General features: G+C 38.8%; 1 protein-coding gene across 1 annotated transcript in view; it reads right to left on the bottom strand.

Moving 5' to 3' along the window:
• MMP2 (matrix metallopeptidase 2) overlaps window positions 1–18,563 on the bottom strand; it is a 41,855-nt gene extending 23,292 nt beyond the window's left edge. The window contains exons 1-6 of the mRNA XM_030026375.1: window positions 18,233–18,563; window positions 13,670–13,896; window positions 11,955–12,103; window positions 9,681–9,809; window positions 7,891–8,064; window positions 1,875–2,048 (exon numbers count right to left, since the gene is read on the bottom strand). Of these exons, the coding sequence (XP_029882235.1) occupies window positions 1,875–2,048; window positions 7,891–8,064; window positions 9,681–9,809; window positions 11,955–12,103; window positions 13,670–13,896; window positions 18,233–18,376 (997 nt within the window). The 5' untranslated portion in view covers window positions 18,377–18,563. The remainder of the gene's footprint in view (window positions 1–1,874; window positions 2,049–7,890; window positions 8,065–9,680; window positions 9,810–11,954; window positions 12,104–13,669; window positions 13,897–18,232) is intronic.
• Between the last annotated feature and the right edge of the window lie 1,698 nt (window positions 18,564–20,261).

Raw genomic sequence — 20,261 nt, 5'->3', positions numbered from 1 at the left:
CTGACAGAAAAAAGGAAAAAGTCTAGGCATTGCCGTTGCAATGAACTTGCCAATAGTTTTGGTGGGAGTAAGAATGAGCCCTGGACTTATATTCACAGCTCTGAGAAAACAGCAGTTAACAGTGTTTTGTGGAAGGTGATTGCGTAGCCAGTATCTTTTGATGGTCTTTCCTGGTGATGTTTTAAAGTGTGTCTCAAATAGGTCGAAGGTAGGTTTAGTGTCAGAAAGGTTAAAGAGCTATTGAGTATCCACCTGGTTAGTAGGTGTCCCACTCAAGTATAAGCTCTGAAGTAAAAAAAAAACCCAAAAGGTCCAGAAGAGGAGTCATATCAAATAAATTGAGGAATTGTTTTATGTTGACAGCAGGGTACAGTTTAAAAGCATATGGTTTTAAACATTTTCTAAAGAAAAGGATATCAAATGTGAATGGCTTTTTTTTTTTTTTTTTAACGAGTGTTTTTGCAAAAACTGGTAAATTTTTCCCCTCAGTGTTTTCTTATCTGTGTAGTATATGGCGGTAATACGTAAGAAATAACATTTGTATATGCACGTACAAGTATTTTCTAGAGGGAAGAGGGTGTAACTAAATTTAAAATTACAGTTTAAAGTAGGTATTGTAAACAGAATAGGAAAAGAATATAAAACTCACTTAAATTCATTTACACTGCTACCTGGCAATTACAGTTCCTTTCAAATTACCTGGGAAGGTACAGAAGAGCAACACGGAGGCAAAGCTGGTTGTGTCCCTAATTATTTATTGTTATTTATTTCTCATTCATTATTACTAATGAATAAGCCAGAAATTAAAACAAAAGAAAAAAAAAATCACAGCTACCTCAAGCAGTAATGTGTTATGCTGAAAAAAAGCTTAAACTAAGTGTACTTCTTGGTTCCAGTGATAGAGACTGTGTTACCTAGGACTTTGGATATATTGATTCTAAATATATTGGTTCTTTTGTTTGTTGAACTATCCTTTAGATTTTTCTCTTCCTGTGTAGCAAGTTAGAATGAATTTGATCCTTTCTTTTAATTTTCTTTTTCTTTTTTTAAACATCTGTAAGGTAAAAGTGAAGGGTTACACCTGGTTATCAAAAGTAACAGGAAGCCAAATACCAATACATCAAATCCCTATTGCAAATGCTTAGGCCATTTTCAAAATACTCAAAAAACAGGATGCATGTAGGTTTGAATGTAGCTTCAGGGTGCAACAGGGTGAATGTAGCTTTCCCTTGGCTCTGTTAAAAGCCTGAGATTTTAGAACTGCCATAGCTAACTTATACAGTCTAAATACTTATGGCTCTAGTCTGTATCCTAAAATTGAACATCTGCCAAGCTATACGAGGCTATAAATTAATTTTTGTTCCTTTATGTAATAAAACTCAAGTTAAAAAGTATAAAAAATTGCGAAGAAAGCAGAAATCTATTTTCCTGACTAAACCATTTTACTTAGTTCTTTTGAATTGCTGAGAAGATCTATTAACTCAAGCTTAACATACTAAACAGGATTTCTTTTTTCAAGTGTAAATGGTAAGTATTAAGCTAAAATATTATTCATGCTTTCTTCCATCACACGAGACTTCTCTCCGAGGGCCATTAACAAATTGTAATCTACTCGTAATTACCCTGCAGTGGTAGACATTTAGTCCTATAGTTCAATGACATTTGTGTATCCCTGATAAGCTTGGTGTGCTATGGCATACCGTATCGTTTACATAGATTGCTCCTGTTCTAGTTACTTCCTTGGCCACCTATGCTGAAATTGTGCCTAACTCATTGATTTTTGTGTGCTCTAGTGGAGGTGTAAAAACAGGAGGCTTTTGTTACTTAAAACAATGACAAATTAGACTGTGCTATGCAAGCAACGTTCCTCATACCAGTTTCCGGACAGAATCCATATTTCTTATCTCTATCGTAGTCTTCAGTGGTTCCACACCATCGGTATCCATCTGTCCTGCCTTCTGTTGTGCACTGGTCATAGGATTGGCCTTGAAATTTAAAGGGAAATTTGCATGGCTGCCCATCACCATTGCCACCCATTGTAAAAAGTGCTGTAGAGAGAACGAAAGAGAAAAACGTCAGTACACGATGCTCAATAGCAACAAGGAATCACGGTGTGCCAGTGGTAATGTGTGAAGGTCTTGACAGAGATTAGACAGCTGTCATGCGTGCTGCAGTTCACACTTAGAACTTCTATTTTACACAAAAAATGAAATGCTTTGGCAAGATAGGCAAGAGATGTTACAATCTCACAAATGTCTAGAAAGGAATGACTGTTTGATCTTTATAAATGAACTGGGAATGAAGAAAACTCTACCAAGCTGTTTGAATGTGGTTTGAATTGTGTGTATCCTTTATAGCCTGCCTTATAACATAAAATTAATATCCCTTCTTGAAACAACCTTTAGAAAGAGGATTCTGAGAAGGTCACTCATGTTCCTTAGTGCTCTGCTGATTCATTTAAGTTGCATCAAGAATGTTAGCTAGAATGGTAGACTGTACAGAGCCACAGACAAGTCAGATTGGTTTTTCCCAGTGGCCATCTATGTACATTTTCAGTTTCTTTAAGATACTGACATACAGTAGAGTTAAAGTCAGATAATAACCTCTAGGCTTTTCCTCTACTTTGCTTTGCTGCTCATTTCTGAGAATCCCTGCAGCTGGGCTCAGGCACTCAATAGATAAACAAGAGAGGACATACGTCTTCTCCGACAAAGCTGAACACTGGAGGCTTCTCCTGTCGTTTGCTTCGTTAATGTTCCTGAAGGTAGTCTATTGGTCTTCTAGGTGTTGTTTATTGTCTGTCCGCATACACAGACAAGGCCACATGGCTCAACCCTGAGAACTAGAAATCTCTCTCATGGATGAAGGAGTACAGATTAAACTAAGTTGAGAGTTCTGGGATCTGTTTTTAGGATTTTAGTAAACTTTCTGGAATATCTAGAGGAAGAGAGATAAAATCTCTCATGCTGATATTTAAAAAATATATGTCCAAATTGAGTTACATGAAAATGCAGGTGGCTTGGAGCATCTGATATCTTGTGAACCTGCCTGTGACTTCTCTCAGCTGCTTTATCAGTGGGAATCCTCACTAGCAGGACAGTGTCTGTCAGTGCCATGTGCTGGTGAGAGGAAACCGTGAGGGTGACAAACTGGGCCAGGCCTTGCACTTGAACAGAGTCAAAAAAAATCCTTCGTGCAGCCATGCGCTAATTCCCCTTGAGATTTAAGAACAGCACCTCAGAATGAAACATGTCTGTTTGAATTCCCAGTGTAAAGTATGCGTGATTTGGCCTTTTTTAAGGTGCCCGAGGGGACACCTTTCTGCCTGTCCTTCCCCCACTTTAAAGCTACAGCTAAAACCCAAACATGTATGTGGGAAGGCTTGGCAGGTTATTTCTAACTTTGCTGTTGTCATTTTTGATGACCAAAAAGCCATTATAGCCTCAGTGTCTTTGTGCAGGATTTCAGGGGTTTTGCCTTTGCTTAGTCTGATACATTGATAGGAAGAGACATTGTTTATGAGCATGCTTCACTTTTTAGAGTAGTAATAAATAAAAACCCAAGACCTTTTCTGGCTGAAGAGTGACTGGGAAAGGTTGTAACAAATGGGGTATTGTGACACAGATGATTCATTTTGCCTTTTCCACTTAAATCAGTAATTGGCCACAGTATTGGGGGCATGAACCAGTAAGTGACTGAAGTAAGTTCCAGTCCCACTGAGGAGAGGACTTGGAGCTTTGCAGGCCTGGCTTACACGCGAGTTTGCTGAACTTCTGATCTGGCTGAGCTCTCATCTGTATCCTTCTGCATCCTGGACATGGAAGCTGCCACACAGAGGTCCTATCTCTAGGCAAAAGATAACTGCAACACACACTGTGCCTCCCCAAAAGAGCAAGCTTCAAATGTTTGTATTTGTCTCAGATGCTGTAATAAGTTAGGAAATGTGCATTAACTAGGACTGTGGCTATCATGATTGGAGAAAGACTTTATTTTTTTATAAAGAAATTATAGAATTGGAAGGCAAAATTAAACTGAGTTGTTTAGATGACTCATTTACCACATGAGCTGCTTCAAGCTCTAGATCTGGCAAACTCTGTATTTCAATAGCCTTTTTTTATTGGTTTAAATGTGGCTAAATTGCAAAAACCTTATGGAAAGTCAATTTCTTGGACTCCATGCGAAGCAGTTTCTGAGTCACAGTCAAAATGCATTTTTTTCATTTTGCTTGAGGTAACATCATGTGATGGTAACAACAGTGGTTTATTAAGTTTTCAAATCCTCTGTCCCCTCCCCCGCACCTTAACTAGAAAATTCTTTGCTTTAATGTAAATGAAAGTTAAAGACAGAGACTAGGTCAGTTTCCCCAAAACAAAACAAAAGCTTTATTTACTTGTAAGGGTATCTTAAACGGCCTGAATCTTGTTCTGCATCATGGTAAGCTCAGCAATTTAAAAATCAGTGAAGACATGCTGATGTGAGAGCAGATTGAGACTGGACATTACTAATCTGTGAGCTGCACTGCACTGTTAGCTCTTCCCAGAAAAATCAGCCAGTTGTGATGTAAGGAAACCTCAGGCTGGAAGGCTGCTAAAAACCCTGTGGCACAGGTCCAAGGTGGAGGTAGCTGCAGCTTCATGAGGGTTCTGCCTGGGAGAGCAGTTGAGCAGCAGCCTACAAGAACTATGATCAGTGTGAGGGAGGTACAGGCAGAGTACAGATCTCAATAACGTTAAATATCAGAGGATCAAAGTTAGGAGCCTAAACTCCCTGTAGTGTCAGTGGAGTTTGGTAAAGAAAGAGATTCAAGATCCCTTGATCCCATATGGCAAAGGAGAGGTTCAGCACACCTGCGTAAGATTTCTGTAGTAGGTAGACAGCTTTCTGCTTTGACAAATGATAGTTGAATCAGCCTACAAAATTAGGGTACAGATCTGGGATTAACTTTAGAAAAGCCTGGTGCAGTACCATAGCTTTAAAAATGTTTCCAAATATGCAGCGTGGCTCTATAACAGGAAGAATTAAAACTAACTTAAGTGAATTAAATGGGAGAGAAATAAACACTGACAACTAGGAATTTCACCCCCAACACAGACTCTATGATGTAAATACTCCCCTATCTGATTTTATTAGCTGGGCTGGGTTTTAGCAAATGGTGTCTTGGAATAATGAGTGAACAATACTGCTCTGAATTTAATAAGAAACATCTGTGCATAACTGTTCAAGGATCTTGCGAAACAATTACATCAGAAACAAAAGGCTGAAACCCTTCTGTTCCGTTTCAGAAACCTTGACACAAGCATTTCCAGGAACATCAACTTCCAGAACCAGCTCTCCCTGAGAGTGCTTCACTGCTTAGATTTTCGGTCTTGTATGACTTTGGGATTTTACAAAGGTATCAGTGAGAGTATGTGGATCTCGGTTTGTCCAGCTACCTATAATCTGGGCTTCATTCCGACTAGATCTGAGCATTTGGAGTATTTAAAAGAAATAAGGCCAATTTTGCTCTTTTCCAGCTGGAAGGATTAACCTGAAGGAGAAGAGATTTGGGGAAAGGTGGGGAATGAAGGAGATGGCAAAGTTTTAGGAAAAAATGATTGTGCGGGTATGTGCATATGCACATATATAATCTCCTGAAGTAAATGTTAGGCTGAAGAACTTAGTTCTGAAAGTCATGTAACTAATGATAACTTTTTTTTTAATTAACTGAAGTCTGTTAAAAACTCACACTCCTACTTGTTCATCCCCTATAGTTGTATAAATAGCTGTCACCATGGTAGATCCAGCTTAAGATGTGATCTATAACAGGCGATCAGGGTTTTGGAAATTATAGAATATTTTTTTTATCACATTAGGGCTAGAAGACTGGTATGTTCTACAACAGATTGTCTTTGCAAACCGGTAGCATCCTGATGCAGAAAACTTGTAATCTTATATTGGAAACTGTGTGGTCTTGCAAATGAACTTGAGAAATCCCTAAAATTTGTCAAGCAGGAATCCATTTAGTGTTTGGCTACGAAAGAAGTTTTGAAGACAGGGTATCTGCACTTTTTCTACATACTCGTATCTGTGGTCTTCCAAAAAATTATGTGTACTTAACTGGCACATACATATTAATGTACATACATGTGTTTTTACAGTACTTGTTGAGGCTTGCCTGGGACATGTCGGCCTCTGGTTGTGCATTCTTTGTCTGGCAAAACTCTGAACATGTCTTGTTTTGTTAGCTTTGCATCTTAAGCATCGCTGATTTTCTGTCAGCAACCTGCATTCTCTTTCCTTGTACTGACTGCATGTAGCCATAATATTATAAATAAGTTTAGTACTATTGTTCCAAGCAGGATTAGCATGAGTCTGGCAAAAGCTCCATTGTTTTCTGTTTCATTCTCTTTCATAACTCTTATTATTTGTTATGACACAGCAGTAGCAGGCAGGAGTTTTAGTGACCCTGTGGATCCATTGCTCAGGATGTAAGGTAACATGAGTGACGAAACACTCCCTGCTGCCAAAAGCTTATAGTAATCGGTTATGTACAAAGGGAAAAAAGTGAATATGGAAAACTGCAGTACTGGGAATGTCTGTGAGTATAGGTGGCAGCCCTGGAGCTGGCAAACAGGAGATGGAGCAAGTGGCTCCTTCTCTACTCACTGCTGATAAATCAGCACAGTAGGCTACAGCCAATTATACTTAATTGCTTCTCTAAAGGTTTCCTGCTGTGTGATATACAGGAGATGAAATTAACACTCGTATAACAATAAATTGTCTGAAATCTTATATTCAGTAGACTCATCAAGATTTTCAAGCATATAAATAAGTGTTCCTGATGTTAAACAGGAAACATATTGTCATAATTTCATTTGAAAGGTAATCATGTTGTGTCTATCTTTAAAAAGTTATGGCTACATGAAAGCATTACACATATTGTTTAATCTGTAAATGAGTGTTTCCAAATATGAAATAAATTGCTTGTGAAACAGAGGATTCTGTTCACATTCCAAAAAGTTAGAAATTAAGTATGATTTTAGTTTTCCTAGACCCTCTAACAGTTTTGTATAGATACTGATACAGAGTTATGATTTCTGAAATACAGTGTCATTCCTGTATCTAAAGTGAGCTGTTGGCACTGCTTCAAGAGTAAGAGTTCTAAGACCTGCGTTAAAAATAAAAACCTAAATTCTAAAAATGTGACTGCTTTCCTAGCTAGCAATTTGCAATGTACCAACATATAAATAACTTTGTACCAGGATACATACTTACTTGAAATTCAATCAATTTTATTTTGAAAAGCAGTATGAGGCCATTTAAAGATGATTTGTGACAATAATAGTCTCACTTTGCACTAAAATGGCTCCTAGACTAGGAGGACCTGGGCCACCAGTTGGTAAAATTGGTATGCAAGGTTATAGATGTTTGGCTTATTTGGTTTCAACCTTAGCTGATAGTTTTTGTCAGTTACTGCTCTTGAAGGAGATGCAATTTCAATTGTTTGTGCAATGGCCTGCAATTTAGGGAGAGATTTCTGTCATTTAGTGTACTCCATCTCCAAATTTGGCCCTATCCTTACTCTAAAAGGTGGTTGTCTTTCCTGCTTTGTGAAGCTCAACCTCTAGTGTCTTTGATGTATATATGGGGCCAACATTGCTTCAGACATATCTTTAATATGTCCTTGTTTTTAGAGGAAGGCCTTGGCCTCGTCATCATCAGTTACAAACTCTCCTACACCAAGGGAGCCTTTAGGGAGTTTTGTCTGCTTAGATACTGAGGAGATATTAAAGAGCGGCAAATATAAATCTGCCAGAAAGGAAGTGGAAAAAGTACAAGGAGAAGTGGATGGGCAAGTAAGTAGGGAACAGTCTACCGCGAAAAAAACAGTAGAAACAATGATCTACTTACACTCGTGCGGACAAAAGCCATATTTGCCATCTGCGTCAAAGTCTTTGGTTGTGGAACACCAGAGGAATCCATCGTTGCGTCCTGCGTCTGTGCAGCTGTTGTATTCCTTGCCATTGAACCAGAAGGGAAATTTGCAGTACTCACCATCTGCATTTCCATACTTCACTCTAACCACTATAAAGAGAACAAATACAGTGGTGAAATTAGCCACCAACTGATATAAAAAAATACGGTTTCTGGACATCTTCTTTTCCTGGAGGATACTGGTATAGAAATGCAGTTTGAATTTCCACTTTGAAATTCAATATGCTGCTGGTCTCTCTATTGGCAAGATGATCATAGCTGAAATAATAACTGGTAATTTTGAAAGAATTACATGGATATTACTCATGGTGAAGTGTTAGAATGAACAGTCCTTAAAATCAGCCCAGAAAAATACATATGTTATTGTTACTATGGCAAGGCAAACTTATAAACATGCTGTTAATACATTTAGTAATTTAGTTTCTTTGGTAATATGGTCTAAAATGTTCACTATAGTTTGAAAGGTTTCAGGCAGCAGTTGAGCATGAGCTGAACATGCCTTATGCCTCACAAACCACTTTGGTATTTCCAATTTGACTTGAATGAGATCTGCTGCGGCACTGGGGGATAGGGTGGTAATGCAGACACACCCAGATCCTGGGGTTTATTTCAGTTTGTCACATGTAGTCTTAAGACTACAGTACTGGTGCTGGAATATATGTTAATGTATAGGTAATTCACTTATCCATAGCATTTCTTTTAGTGGCAGTAACTAACTGGATGCTTGCACTGTATTTTCACTAATATGGAAAACAGTTTCCTCCTGTTCGTTGTTGGTCTGAGGCAGGGATCTGGCCCAGTTAGTAGAGCTACCGGTCAATGCTTCTGCTAAAGTCAAAAGAAAGCCAAACAGAAGGAAGTTGACTATTTTGGTATTAAAGTTCAATTATTTTTTCAATGGGAGGACAGCTGAGAAAACTAGAATTTGAAATGAAAGGCAAACATGAATTTGCATTCTTATTCTAAGTTTTCCAAATTATTTTACAGTAGAAGAATTATAATCAGTACTATATGATTGTGGCAAAGTTCAAGCAGAAAAAAGAGGTTCCAAACTAATAATACATGGTCTTGTTTGTCTAGGTCAGGTGATATTATCTGGACTTCAGTTGTTTTCTTCTAAAGGGTATGGCAAACTGCCTGTTAAAAAGTCTTGGAGATGTTCTTAATCCACTGTTTGATGTCAGTTTTGTTTCAGTCATCAGCATGAGGGATTTATATTCCATTTGTTTTTGACAGATACCATAAGTATATAAAAACTTATTCAGGTGGATGGTTCCATTCTTAACAACTGGAGCCACAGCTTAAGTTGTCTTAAAAAGGGTATGTCAGCAGAAAAGCACTGGCCAGTCTGCCTCTTACTAATGAACTTAAAGATGTTGCAGTTTGAGTCCCTGACAACTGAAGCATTCAAAATCATAGTTGTGGCTTTGTACTTTTCCCACAATTCATGAAGGTTGTGCAGCATCGGGCTTATTATTAATTCAGTTTTTCAATGGGCAACAGTAGAGGAACAGAAAGGGAAATCATAGGTAACATTTATTTAGGAATTACATAAACATTTTGTAGAGAACAATTTAAATTGTATAATTTTCACCCACTAACATTTATTGACATGTCAATGAAAACATGTAGTTCAGTGCCTGAAACAACATTAAAACATAGCAGCCAGCAGGCCATATGTTCTGAAACATTAAAAAGTCTGGTACCTTGCCCCTCTCCAAGAGTCCACAGTTCATCATCATCGAAATGGGAGTCTCCTCCAATTCCTGGCCCCGGTGCAAAGGCATGAGCCAGAAGACCGTCTTTGCCATCAAATGGATAGCCATCACCGTGTTCTGCAGGAGGAAGCAGACAAAAAAGAGCAGTTTCTAATGACCTCAACTCTGTCAGAGTCTATACATGAATGATGATTATCATGTGTACCTCCCCATCCAAGACAGCAGCAGAATACTCTAGTGAGTGAATTTATTGGTATGGGTTGTGCTGGCAAGACTGAATCAGAAGAGAAAAGAAGCCAGTTCCTACAAAGAACATTAAGTGTCAGTACTGCAGTTGTCACAGCATGTTATTTTATATCTCGTAAGTGTTGTGGAAAGGAATCAAAGACAGTGAAGCACAGTGAAATATTGTACATTAGATATATGACTGCATACACGCTGCTGTTTCTCAATGGAGGCTGGTAGGGAGCTGTAAAATAAACATTGTAGATGAGGGATATTTTCAGAGAATTCATATCAGTTTCCAACACAGACATTAGAAAATAAAGGCAGATTTCTTTTTGCAGGCTACTCTTTTCTGCTGCACCTCAGACTGCTGTGCTCTTAGTGCAGGATACTAACTACTTTAAGCAGGAAAGCAAATCAGCTGAGTGTCTCAGTAGCAAGCCTCTGGAAAGTTAGCTCTTATTCAGTCTTCCGAGTCCTGTGAATGAGCCTATTCCTCTTCCACATCAACACTCCGAGACTCAGGCAGCTCACAGGGCAACAGCAGGTTAAGTAGCTCTCCTGTTATTACACTGTAGGCTTTTCTTGGAAGTACACCGCATGTGGGTAAGGCAGGCTGGCAAGGGCATAACCCTGGTATTCATAGCTTTCCCACCACACTGACCTGTGCATCAAAGCTGGCTGCCAGCATCTCCAGTTGCATCATTTCAGGCCTTTTGGTCTGATGTCTTGCCATTTAACAGAAGCCCTAAATACACAGGCATGATTCTCTACTCTGTTACACCGATTTCATGCTGGTGTCACTCTCTTCATACTAGTTCCCTTCATTCATTTCAGTAGACTAGTGTGTTAGTTGTCAAGAAGATTTTGACATATATTAGATGCTTTACTCCCATTTATCTCAAAGTAGATCGTTTGCTTAAGAGAAAGCTTGAAGATGAAAAACCTTGTGGATATCCCAGCTCCTGTGAATCTGACTTGCAGTAAAGTGATAACAATGAACGAATGTGAAAGAAGCTCTGCTCCCACTGCTTCTGAGCTGATATAACCAGCAAGTACTAAAACCAGCATAAACACTTCTGCTTTTGTAAAACTTCTTTTTTGCGAACCAAGCCAGCCTGGATGAGGATCTGAAGTTTTGAGTTCTGTACAGAATCACTGAAGCTTTTGAGGTCAACTCATCAGTAGCTAAAGCAAAGAAAACTCGCTTGAAATGGAGGCTTTTACAAAGAGCTCAGTTATTCTTTGAACTGTTCACTTCACTTCCAAAGTCTACCTCCCAAGTGATTGGCTGCACAAATATCTTCATTAGTATTAAAAATTCTGTGACTGTCTGTAAGAAGTTAAATTGCCCCAGGTTTACACTGAAAAGCTATAAACATTCTTTCAGGGGAAACCAAAATTAATTGAGAAGGCATCTACAATGAAAATTGATTATCAAGTCACCTATGATCAGCTGGACTCAAACCATAATACAACTTATGATCCATACTTTTAAATGCCTCAGGACCAAAGAGTGCATTGAAAGCCTGTATTCTGCTATGCTAAAGAACAGAGACCAGCTATGGAGTCAAAATTGAAAGCGACAAATCCATTTTTAATCTCCAATATGTTAGGACCTCCACCACTATCACTGGAAAACTGAGTACAGAGCTATAAATAAACAGTGCAATGGCATTCCATTCTCTTCCGTGGCAGGAATCCAGCTCACATCATCTGAAGATCTGTACCAATATTTCCCAGTTCTATTTCTGATTTGTTAATTTAAAAATAAAATGTTGCCACTAGCAATTCTCTTTTGGAAAGATAAATATAGTACAAGGATATTGTATAAATACTTCTCTCTCTCTCATGTATAAGAAAGAAAAAAAATATCTTAGTGAAATTCGATCTTAGCCTGTATAAGCCAAGTGCAAGCTAGGACAAGGTTTGCCAGAAAGGCTCATGGGTACTGCTTATTGAGGGTAGATCATTCCAATACTATGGATTAATGAAAGGAACAAAACCAAAAACATATGTAAAAATAGAAAATTATACCCCATCGGCCAAAATTAATCATAATGTCTGCTTCTCCATCGTTTATTCGGTTAAATCTCAGCGGTGTGACATCACTCCAGACTTGAAATGCTCGCGCAAAGGCATCATCTACTGTCTCGGGATCCAAATCCGGGGTGTAGCCTATAATCCTTAGAAGTAAAAGGAAGAGTTAAATAACACATAACCCCCCACCCAGTATTTGTTGTTTACTGATCAAAATGCTGAGTAGATTCAGTAGTGAAACCAGTTAAGATGTAACACTGCTACATGTGAGATCTAAACACTTTCCTTTGATTCAGAGATGTGTTTAGATGTGGTGCTTACTATTTATTTTCCTTTGGAATTGACGCAGCAGCATGAAGAAAATTATATAGCCAGAGGCTGTAAAGCCTGCATGGTGGTGTGTCTTGCACAAAATATTCAGGGTTTTGCATCAGCGCTGAGGGGCTGGCAAGTCATACTGTCACTGTAAACATGAACATACACGCACATCTTGATATATAAGATTTATTTGCCAGAAAAAAAGCTCAATAACGTTCTGAAAGTTTCAAGTGTAGATTGTTTTGCTCTTTAGTAATAACAGGAAAACAGCCCTTCTCCCTCACCGTTTTAGTTACCTGCATATTGTTTCATCCCAGTTGAATGCTAATCCTTTACCAGTGTGTTGATTACATTGGCAATAGGATACATGGGGAAACAGGAGGTAAAAGCATGTAAGATAGAGCCATAGGCCAGACATGGGAAAGGCACAAACTCTTAATTGGCACAAACTCTTAAAAAGCACAAAACTCTGCATTGCTTTCTTCTTCTTCATATATTTTAATTGGAATTCTTAGTGCCTTATATTATAGCCAGCCAACCTCCATGTAGACAAGTTTCCAATTCTTTGCTGCTGGGGCTGTGGATAGTGAGGGAAACTACTTCGTGCCTAAGGAGAATGAGGAAGAATCAGAGGAAGCACAACAGCAAGCGGGGGCTGCGAGAGCTGCCACGGTTTTTTTCAGTATTTATTAAGCTAGTTGCAGCATGAGGGATGCTTTGAGTCATAGCTTGTGAGGAAGCAGCAGACCAAGTCAAGCAGCTAAGACAAATCTGCTGTTTTTTCTCATTGGTGCTAAAAGTTTGTTCCTGGACCACCTGAGGTAATGAGGGTTTTTTTATTACTGACTTCAATGAGATCTATATGGGTCCCCGACTCTTCAGAGTAAGAGTAAGAAATTAAAACATGCCAAACCTATTGCAATAGGTTTGCTTAAATCATGTCTGTATGTATTTGAAGTATGATTGTTTTATTTTAAAAATTATTGACAACCTCCATTTTTATGACTGCTGAGCGCAGAGGAGTTTGTCCTCCTACGTGGCCCCTGCAGTCAGTAAGTACTGTGGTCCCTGCTGAGCAGATGGGCAGGTGGGATACTCCTGCTCCAGTTCCCTTAGGATGCTTGCAGCAGAGCAAAGAACAAAACCAAAATCTCTTTAGTCTCAACCAGAACCATAAAGTTGATCTTTAGATGATTATTCCTGAAATTTTAAACTTGAAATTTCAGAGGTGTTTGCTAAAGCATCGGGTCGTTTTCCAAACACAAAGAGATTCTAATTCAAGAAATCCTGTCTAGCCCTCTACGCAGCTACTCCGCTTCTAAGTGTCTTGTCTGATTGGTTCCTGAAAGCACTATGGTTATATGTGAGCAAAACCCAACATCACCAGTCAGTACCTGTATGTTATATGATTCTTTTCCCATTTGGGCTTTCTTGGAAAGAAGTTGTAATTGGCTACATCTGGGTTACCACAGCGGGGTTTCTTCATTGTCTCAATAGTATTTTGATCCAAATCTCCTGTTTCAGGCAGCCCAAAAAATTTCTGCATTTTCTTCAAAGTATCTTTCAGCACAAATAAATTGCAATTGTCTTTTGGGCACCCATAGTATTTATTCAGGTATTGCTTGAAAAAAAAGCACAGAACAAAGACTTTAAAATTCATAGAAGAAATAGTTAATCATTACAAATAAAATACTGTAATTCCATGTTAGCTTTCCATCTGTAATTTGCAAGTTTTCTTTTCAAAATTACTATTATTAGTAACTGAGACCAGCAGAATCTCCTTAATTGACACAAACCATCCTTGATCACACAACACTGCTAATTAAGCAATCATTTCCACTATTAGCTGTCACCTTTACTTAATGAATTGCTTTATTAGTAAGTAGAGCGTAGAGCTTTAATGTAGGAACTACAAAGTAAAAATGACTTTGTCTTTTCTGGTTTCTTTATGATGTATAAAACTGCTTACAGTTTTAGATTTTGTGTATTTTTTTTCTTGGAAGACTCTATGGATTATTGAGAAACTTGTCAAGGTATCAAAGCAACCACACAAATGAGACCACATTAATTGAAAAGGAAAAAAACCATCGCTTATTCAAACCACATAGAGCTATTTGAATGTTGTGGGTGTTTGCTTTTGAGTCAAACATTGCAAAGACCTGAGGAAGAAGGTCTTTGGTAACATCTCATTTGCCTGGACACTGCAGCCAATCAATATCTGCATACTTAAAACTCCATTGAATGCTCCAGCGGATTATGGCCAGACTGATCTTTCTGATACAACCATGGTGGCAGACCACAAAATTACCTCTCCTTAGTGGTCATAACGGATCAAAAAGGCAGCACAAATTCCATTATTTTCCTCTCTTATCTAAACTAATACCCACCCAAGTCTCCTCCACTTTCCATTTTGATCAGTATGACCTAATTAGCAGGTATAGTGGTGGTAAAAAAAAAAAACAACCTCTGTCTGTTGTTTGCTGCTGCCTCTAATGCCCAAGGAGCAATGGGTTAGTCTGTTCCCTGGCAATTGTTCCAGTTAAGCAGCCAAGTCTTTCAGATGTGTGTTGATAAGTTGCATATTTATGTTAAACTAAACTGTAGATAAACACCTGTGGTCCTGAATACCTATACGTGGTCCCCACTCTCTGTGCAACACACAAGTGAGATCACACAAACCATTTAGTATTTTTTTCCCTTAAGTTCAGTGCTGACTGGCAGAGTAACTGTGAGCTTCTTGGGGTAGAGACCAACCCTGAGAGAATGCCTGGCAGTCTCTAGCATGTGGTGAAACCTGCCATAAAACCATAGTCATTGAAATGAAAAAGAGTGATGAAGTTACATCGTCAGGAACTGTCTAAAATCAACTCTGTTCCTATCTGGAGACTAACAAACATGGCCACACAACAGACTGCTGGCTAGCTAGAGGTTTTGGATTCAGTGTTTGGATCCAGACTGAATTTGAGAAAACTTGTAGCTCAAGCTGTTGCCTTAGCTTGGACTGTTGCACAGAAAAGCTCAGTCATGCTGTTTAGATTACATAGAGCTTTAGATTGTTGAATTTATATCCTCACTGAGGAGTAGATAAATGGATTATGATGAAGATGTTAGTTTAGGTACTTCTATAACGATAATAACCTATCATTATCTAATTATTTTCATTTGCAGGTTCTAAACAGCTTGACTAAACTATCTGGAGTTGTCGGCTTTATCCAGTAAAGTGAATCTTATGGTTCTCTTGCACAGAGGTTTCAGGAACTCCACACTCGAGTCTGTGTTTGCAATATTTTATGCCTAGCTCTAAAAGAAAAGCTACAGCCATGTCAAATGGCAGGTGTTGCCAAACTGATGGGTAGGCCACCCAAACTGGTGTGTAGCATGGCACAGAGCTGAGAGATGCCCTTGCCAATGATGCTGTTGGACAGGAAGGTTGCAAGTTACTGATCTTTCCAGTAAAGTTGTCTGTAGCAGAGGAAGGAGCATCATTCAGGTATTGTATCCAAAATATTAACTACAAATCCAAGGTGGGGAAACACCCTAAATAAGGTAAAGGTGTATTTGCCAAAAAGGTATCAGAAATATCAGTGAGAATTATTTCTAACCGAGAATTACAAGAAGCCTGACAAAATGACTGCACATTTAAGTTCTTGTGCCAGGAAGTATTCCTGAGGGAAACCTTACTTTATGTGTCTAATTAATTGACTGAACTTCACCCAGGAGACTGGGGATAAGACCACTAGATCGGCAAAATATAGCAAAGGATATCTGATGACTGCGGTTGGTCAAGCTTGGATTTCACCACCTCCTCATTAAGTCCAGGCATACCTCATCTACCCTGCATAGGAAATGGCTCAGAGCTTACTCAGAAAAAGGATTTAATCAAGATGTTGCACCATTTCCTTCAGAAGGTCCTCCATCTACCTACTGACTAACTAAGCACAGACTATGCCTACTTTTTGTGATTTTTTTGTAACTTCTGGTGTGGTATTTCTCCGGTGGAGACTGTGGCACTGGCAAATAATGGACACAGAGTGGTTTCACCTTTGCTACCACTAAGTTTCTGTCTAGTCATAGTTAATGGGGCCTGGTGGAAATTATGTGAAATCCATTAAGAACATAATCAAACAGGTCAGTTTGGAGGATCTGTTCTTATCCCAGTTTTCATTTTAATGTACTTTGATATATTTTCTTATGCTTCTGTTTGCATCTCCCAATGAGATACCATGATATAATACAGACTATACATCAGACCTGAAGTTTACTGAAGAAGCAGGATGCTGCTCTTGCCATTTTAGGTTTGGGAGTAAGACATACAACCAAAAATATAAAATGAGGCATGGTAAAGAATTTTACTTGCTAGGATTCTAAATAAAAAGCTAACCCCTCTCAGTTTTTCCTAAAATGGAGATTTTACTGAAGATGAGAAATGAACATAACCAGCTGTTCTATGAGAAGAGAATCTTGAAGAAAATGTAGTGTCTATGTAAACCACATCTTGGCCTAGGCTGCGAAATTCAGTTTCCCCAGAGTCAGCAGGGAGCTGTGGTGATCTGGAATTTTGATCCAGCCCATTAATGAAACAGGGTCCAGCTGCAACACAGCAATTTGTGTTCTGATGCTGAGTGTTGGGGCTGTTCTGATGGAGGGTGTGAGGGAAAGACAGCCAGTTAGCATTACCCAAGAATACTACAAGAAAGACAAAGACGAACTGCAGTGTTAAACCAGCTTGTAATTTTCCTCTGAGTACACATAATAAATAGGTTTTTCGAAAGAAACAGAGATGAGGGGAGATGTGAATTGCTGTTACTGAATAAAAGCCTGGCTGTGTCTAATAACATAGATTATTTAAAAGTGGTTAAATTGCTATTAGACATGTGGGACCCCACTCTCCTCTCCTACATGCACTGCCCCCCGCCCCCATCCCCTGGCTGCTGTGCTGCTAAGGCAAAACCTTGGGTGAATTTGTTTTGCTAAAGGCTGAGGAATGCCCTTTTGGGGTCAGTTTGTCTGTTTTCCTAAACTTTCCACCACAGCTCCCATCTGGAAATTCTCTCTCTACCCTCCCCCAGACCTTCTTTAACCTGGCAAGCTTTCCCAAGATGCACATCAACTCCTGAAGAAAAGTGACCAACTTTCAAACCTCTGTGTCCTAAAATAAGAATAATTTATCTCAATCTTCCTTAAAATGGACTTACTGCTGAAGAAGAGAAATGTCTATAATTTACATGCTAAAATAAGAATAATTCATCTCAATCTCCCCTCAAATGGACTTCCCCATAATGTCATTTTTATGAAGGTCCACAGGGCTAAAATAAGGTTAGAATAAAACGCTGTAGAGTTATAGCTATAATTTGCTAATGTTGCAGAAATCCAAACTCCTTTTTTTGTTCCAGATTGAATTTGGAAAAAAATTTCTTTAAACCTCTGATGAGATTTTTTCCCAAAGTCAAAACTAGTCACAATGGCTTCTGGAACTCGAGCCAGCTTTCAATTGTAGTTGTCCCTTAAAGCTGTGTTTATGCAACGCACGGTAAGCAATCTGGAAAACAAACTTCTGAAAGCTGTGATACATGCATTAAGTGAGTCTCGAGAGCCCTCACTTCTGTTTGATTTAAGTAAAAAAATTAGATGTCTCTTACTTGCCCTTCTCCCCTCTTACCATTGCAATCTTCTGATTATAGTCACAATGATTTAATGAAATTATTTTGTATGTTCAGACTTAAGGAAGAAAAAAAAACAACTTTCTTTGCCGGCTTTAAAAATTTTAAGAGAGGAAACATTACTTGGCTCTAGTTTTAACTTTTGAAAGCTGATACCTTTGCTAGCTAGCTAGCACTTCCAGAGACTCTAGGGAGAGAACGCTACAGTCATTCCTTAGCCTCAGCTGAAAAAAGAAAGAAACATCTGCTTATGAAACAACAATATAAATCTGAAGCAAAGATGAAACCAACACTTACCACTGCTAGTTCTTTGTCTGTTTTGGGAGTGCTGTCTCCAGGAAACTTAATGATTGGTGACGGTGCAGCTAAAGTTTTGTTAAAAAGGTATACTTGGATTAATAGTACTTTAAAAACGAAGCCACAGACAATGTGAGTCTTCATTCTGCCTAAACTTGTGCTCTCCTCTTTGCAAAAAGCTTTTCCCTGCCTGCCTGTCTGTTACTTTAGCTGCACAGTGCACCAGTTGCTTATCTGCACATCTTAACTCTCTGCACCGTTTTCTCTTTTGCTTGCTCTAGCAATTCCTTTGTATGTTTAAAACATCCAGATGCGCAGTCTCAAGCTACCACAAGAGGAAGTCTGAAAACTAGTGGAAACATGAGAAAAGGGCAGTTACCAGATGTGATTGCAGTGATTTTAAGGTAGCAACAGGCAGATATTTATTAGTGCTGAAAGAGGCCACATTTTCTCCTCATTTGCATATATGAAAGCATTTAGTTAGCCAGAGAGCAGAAAAAAGCAAAATCTGACTTAATGTTGAAGATGAAGTGTCCCACATTTATTTTCAATAAAAAAATAAACAAATTCCTAAACATTATTTTCCTGGCTAAGTATTTTTATTAATTTTTAGCCTATTTTTTTTGCCACAGACATAATAATCTGCTTTAGTCATATGTGGTTACACTCCTACACAGTGCTTTACAGTAAACATTTTTCTTACGGATTTTGAGGCAGACCCTGCACAGGCCAGTGCAGCCGAGTGAGGCTTCTTGTCCCACTCCCGCTTAGGCTACATAAACTGTAGGTCTGTGTACATAGGGCTCACCCGCATTTGGCATGAGTGTTTCTTCCTCCCTGATCTGTGCAGAATGTGCAGATCTCTGAATAAGATTCTTGTGGCTTGCTTGGGTCTAGAACCAGCTTGAGGCTTTGCCACCAACAGGCACAGTGTATCACCTTAATCTACAGGGTAAAGAGATCATCAGGCAGATTCAGCAATAGAAATTATCCTCAATAATTGACATCAGGGGAATTGTACAAAATTCAGGGTTTGCTTATGCTGGGGGTTTGGTCCGCTGGTGCAGCTGCCTTAGTCTGAAATTTTGGTGTAAATATGGCCATTGTCATGGACAGTCTTTTTATTGTGTCGTTCATAATATTGCTAGCTTTGAGATGTTATTACAAGCTGAATATTTTTTTAGCTGAATATCCCTAATCTAGGGGCTTGGCTCATGACTTTTTAAGACGGGAGGCTGGCAATTCTGCATGAATGCAAACTGTGTTCTGGCCAGCCAAGTGTCTACAGTTTCTATTAAACATGAGTCCAGCCATCAAGGTTCTTCTGAGCTGTATGTCAGCGTAAAGGCTGTCATGCCTTTCCGCTGAATGTTAAATGAAAGTTTTCCCGATATGACTCTTGTTACTAAATAGGGCTGTTAATGAAAAGGAAATACTTTGCTGGTGTTTGGTATTTACTCATAATATTTTCATATCTGATTGTAAATAGTTACTACTGACAGTTCTTTAATTTATGCTAATATCAAGCTATTTTGCTACCTGCACCCGATCATCTATGGACTGAATAGTTTTATATAAAGGCAAAGATTTCAAAGGGTGGGCTGAGGTGTTCAGAGAGAAAGCATTAGCAGGAGCTTTTGCTGCCCATAAAATTCCATCGACAGCCTAACACAGCAGCTGTATGCACAGCCGCTGGGTGTATCAGCCATGGGAAGCCGCACTTAATGCTCAAGAGAGAAAGAGGAGTTACAGGAACTTCATACATGAATGGAGCTTTCTTTGTAAGCAAGTAGCTTTGTATGTATGCCCTCTCATCCTTTCAAGTAGGATTCCGATGGCACTTGAGTAACAGTGAACAACTTTCCCCTAATGGTTTGGCTTTGAAATTACATCTTCTTTTTTAGGTTTTCCCCATCAGCAAAAAAACACAGTAATTTCTAAGATTTGTCTTAATAAATGGCAGTTCTGAAAATATGATCCGGTTTTTCCACAGCCCTGCACTTGGTTATGGGGAATGACTCTCCTGCTT

The sequence above is a fragment of the Aquila chrysaetos genome, chromosome 9 (assembly GCF_900496995.4).
Source record: "Aquila chrysaetos chrysaetos chromosome 9, bAquChr1.4, whole genome shotgun sequence".
Taxonomy (NCBI): Eukaryota; Metazoa; Chordata; class Aves; order Accipitriformes; family Accipitridae; genus Aquila; species Aquila chrysaetos.
This window is presented reverse-complemented; position numbering and strand designations above follow the sequence as displayed.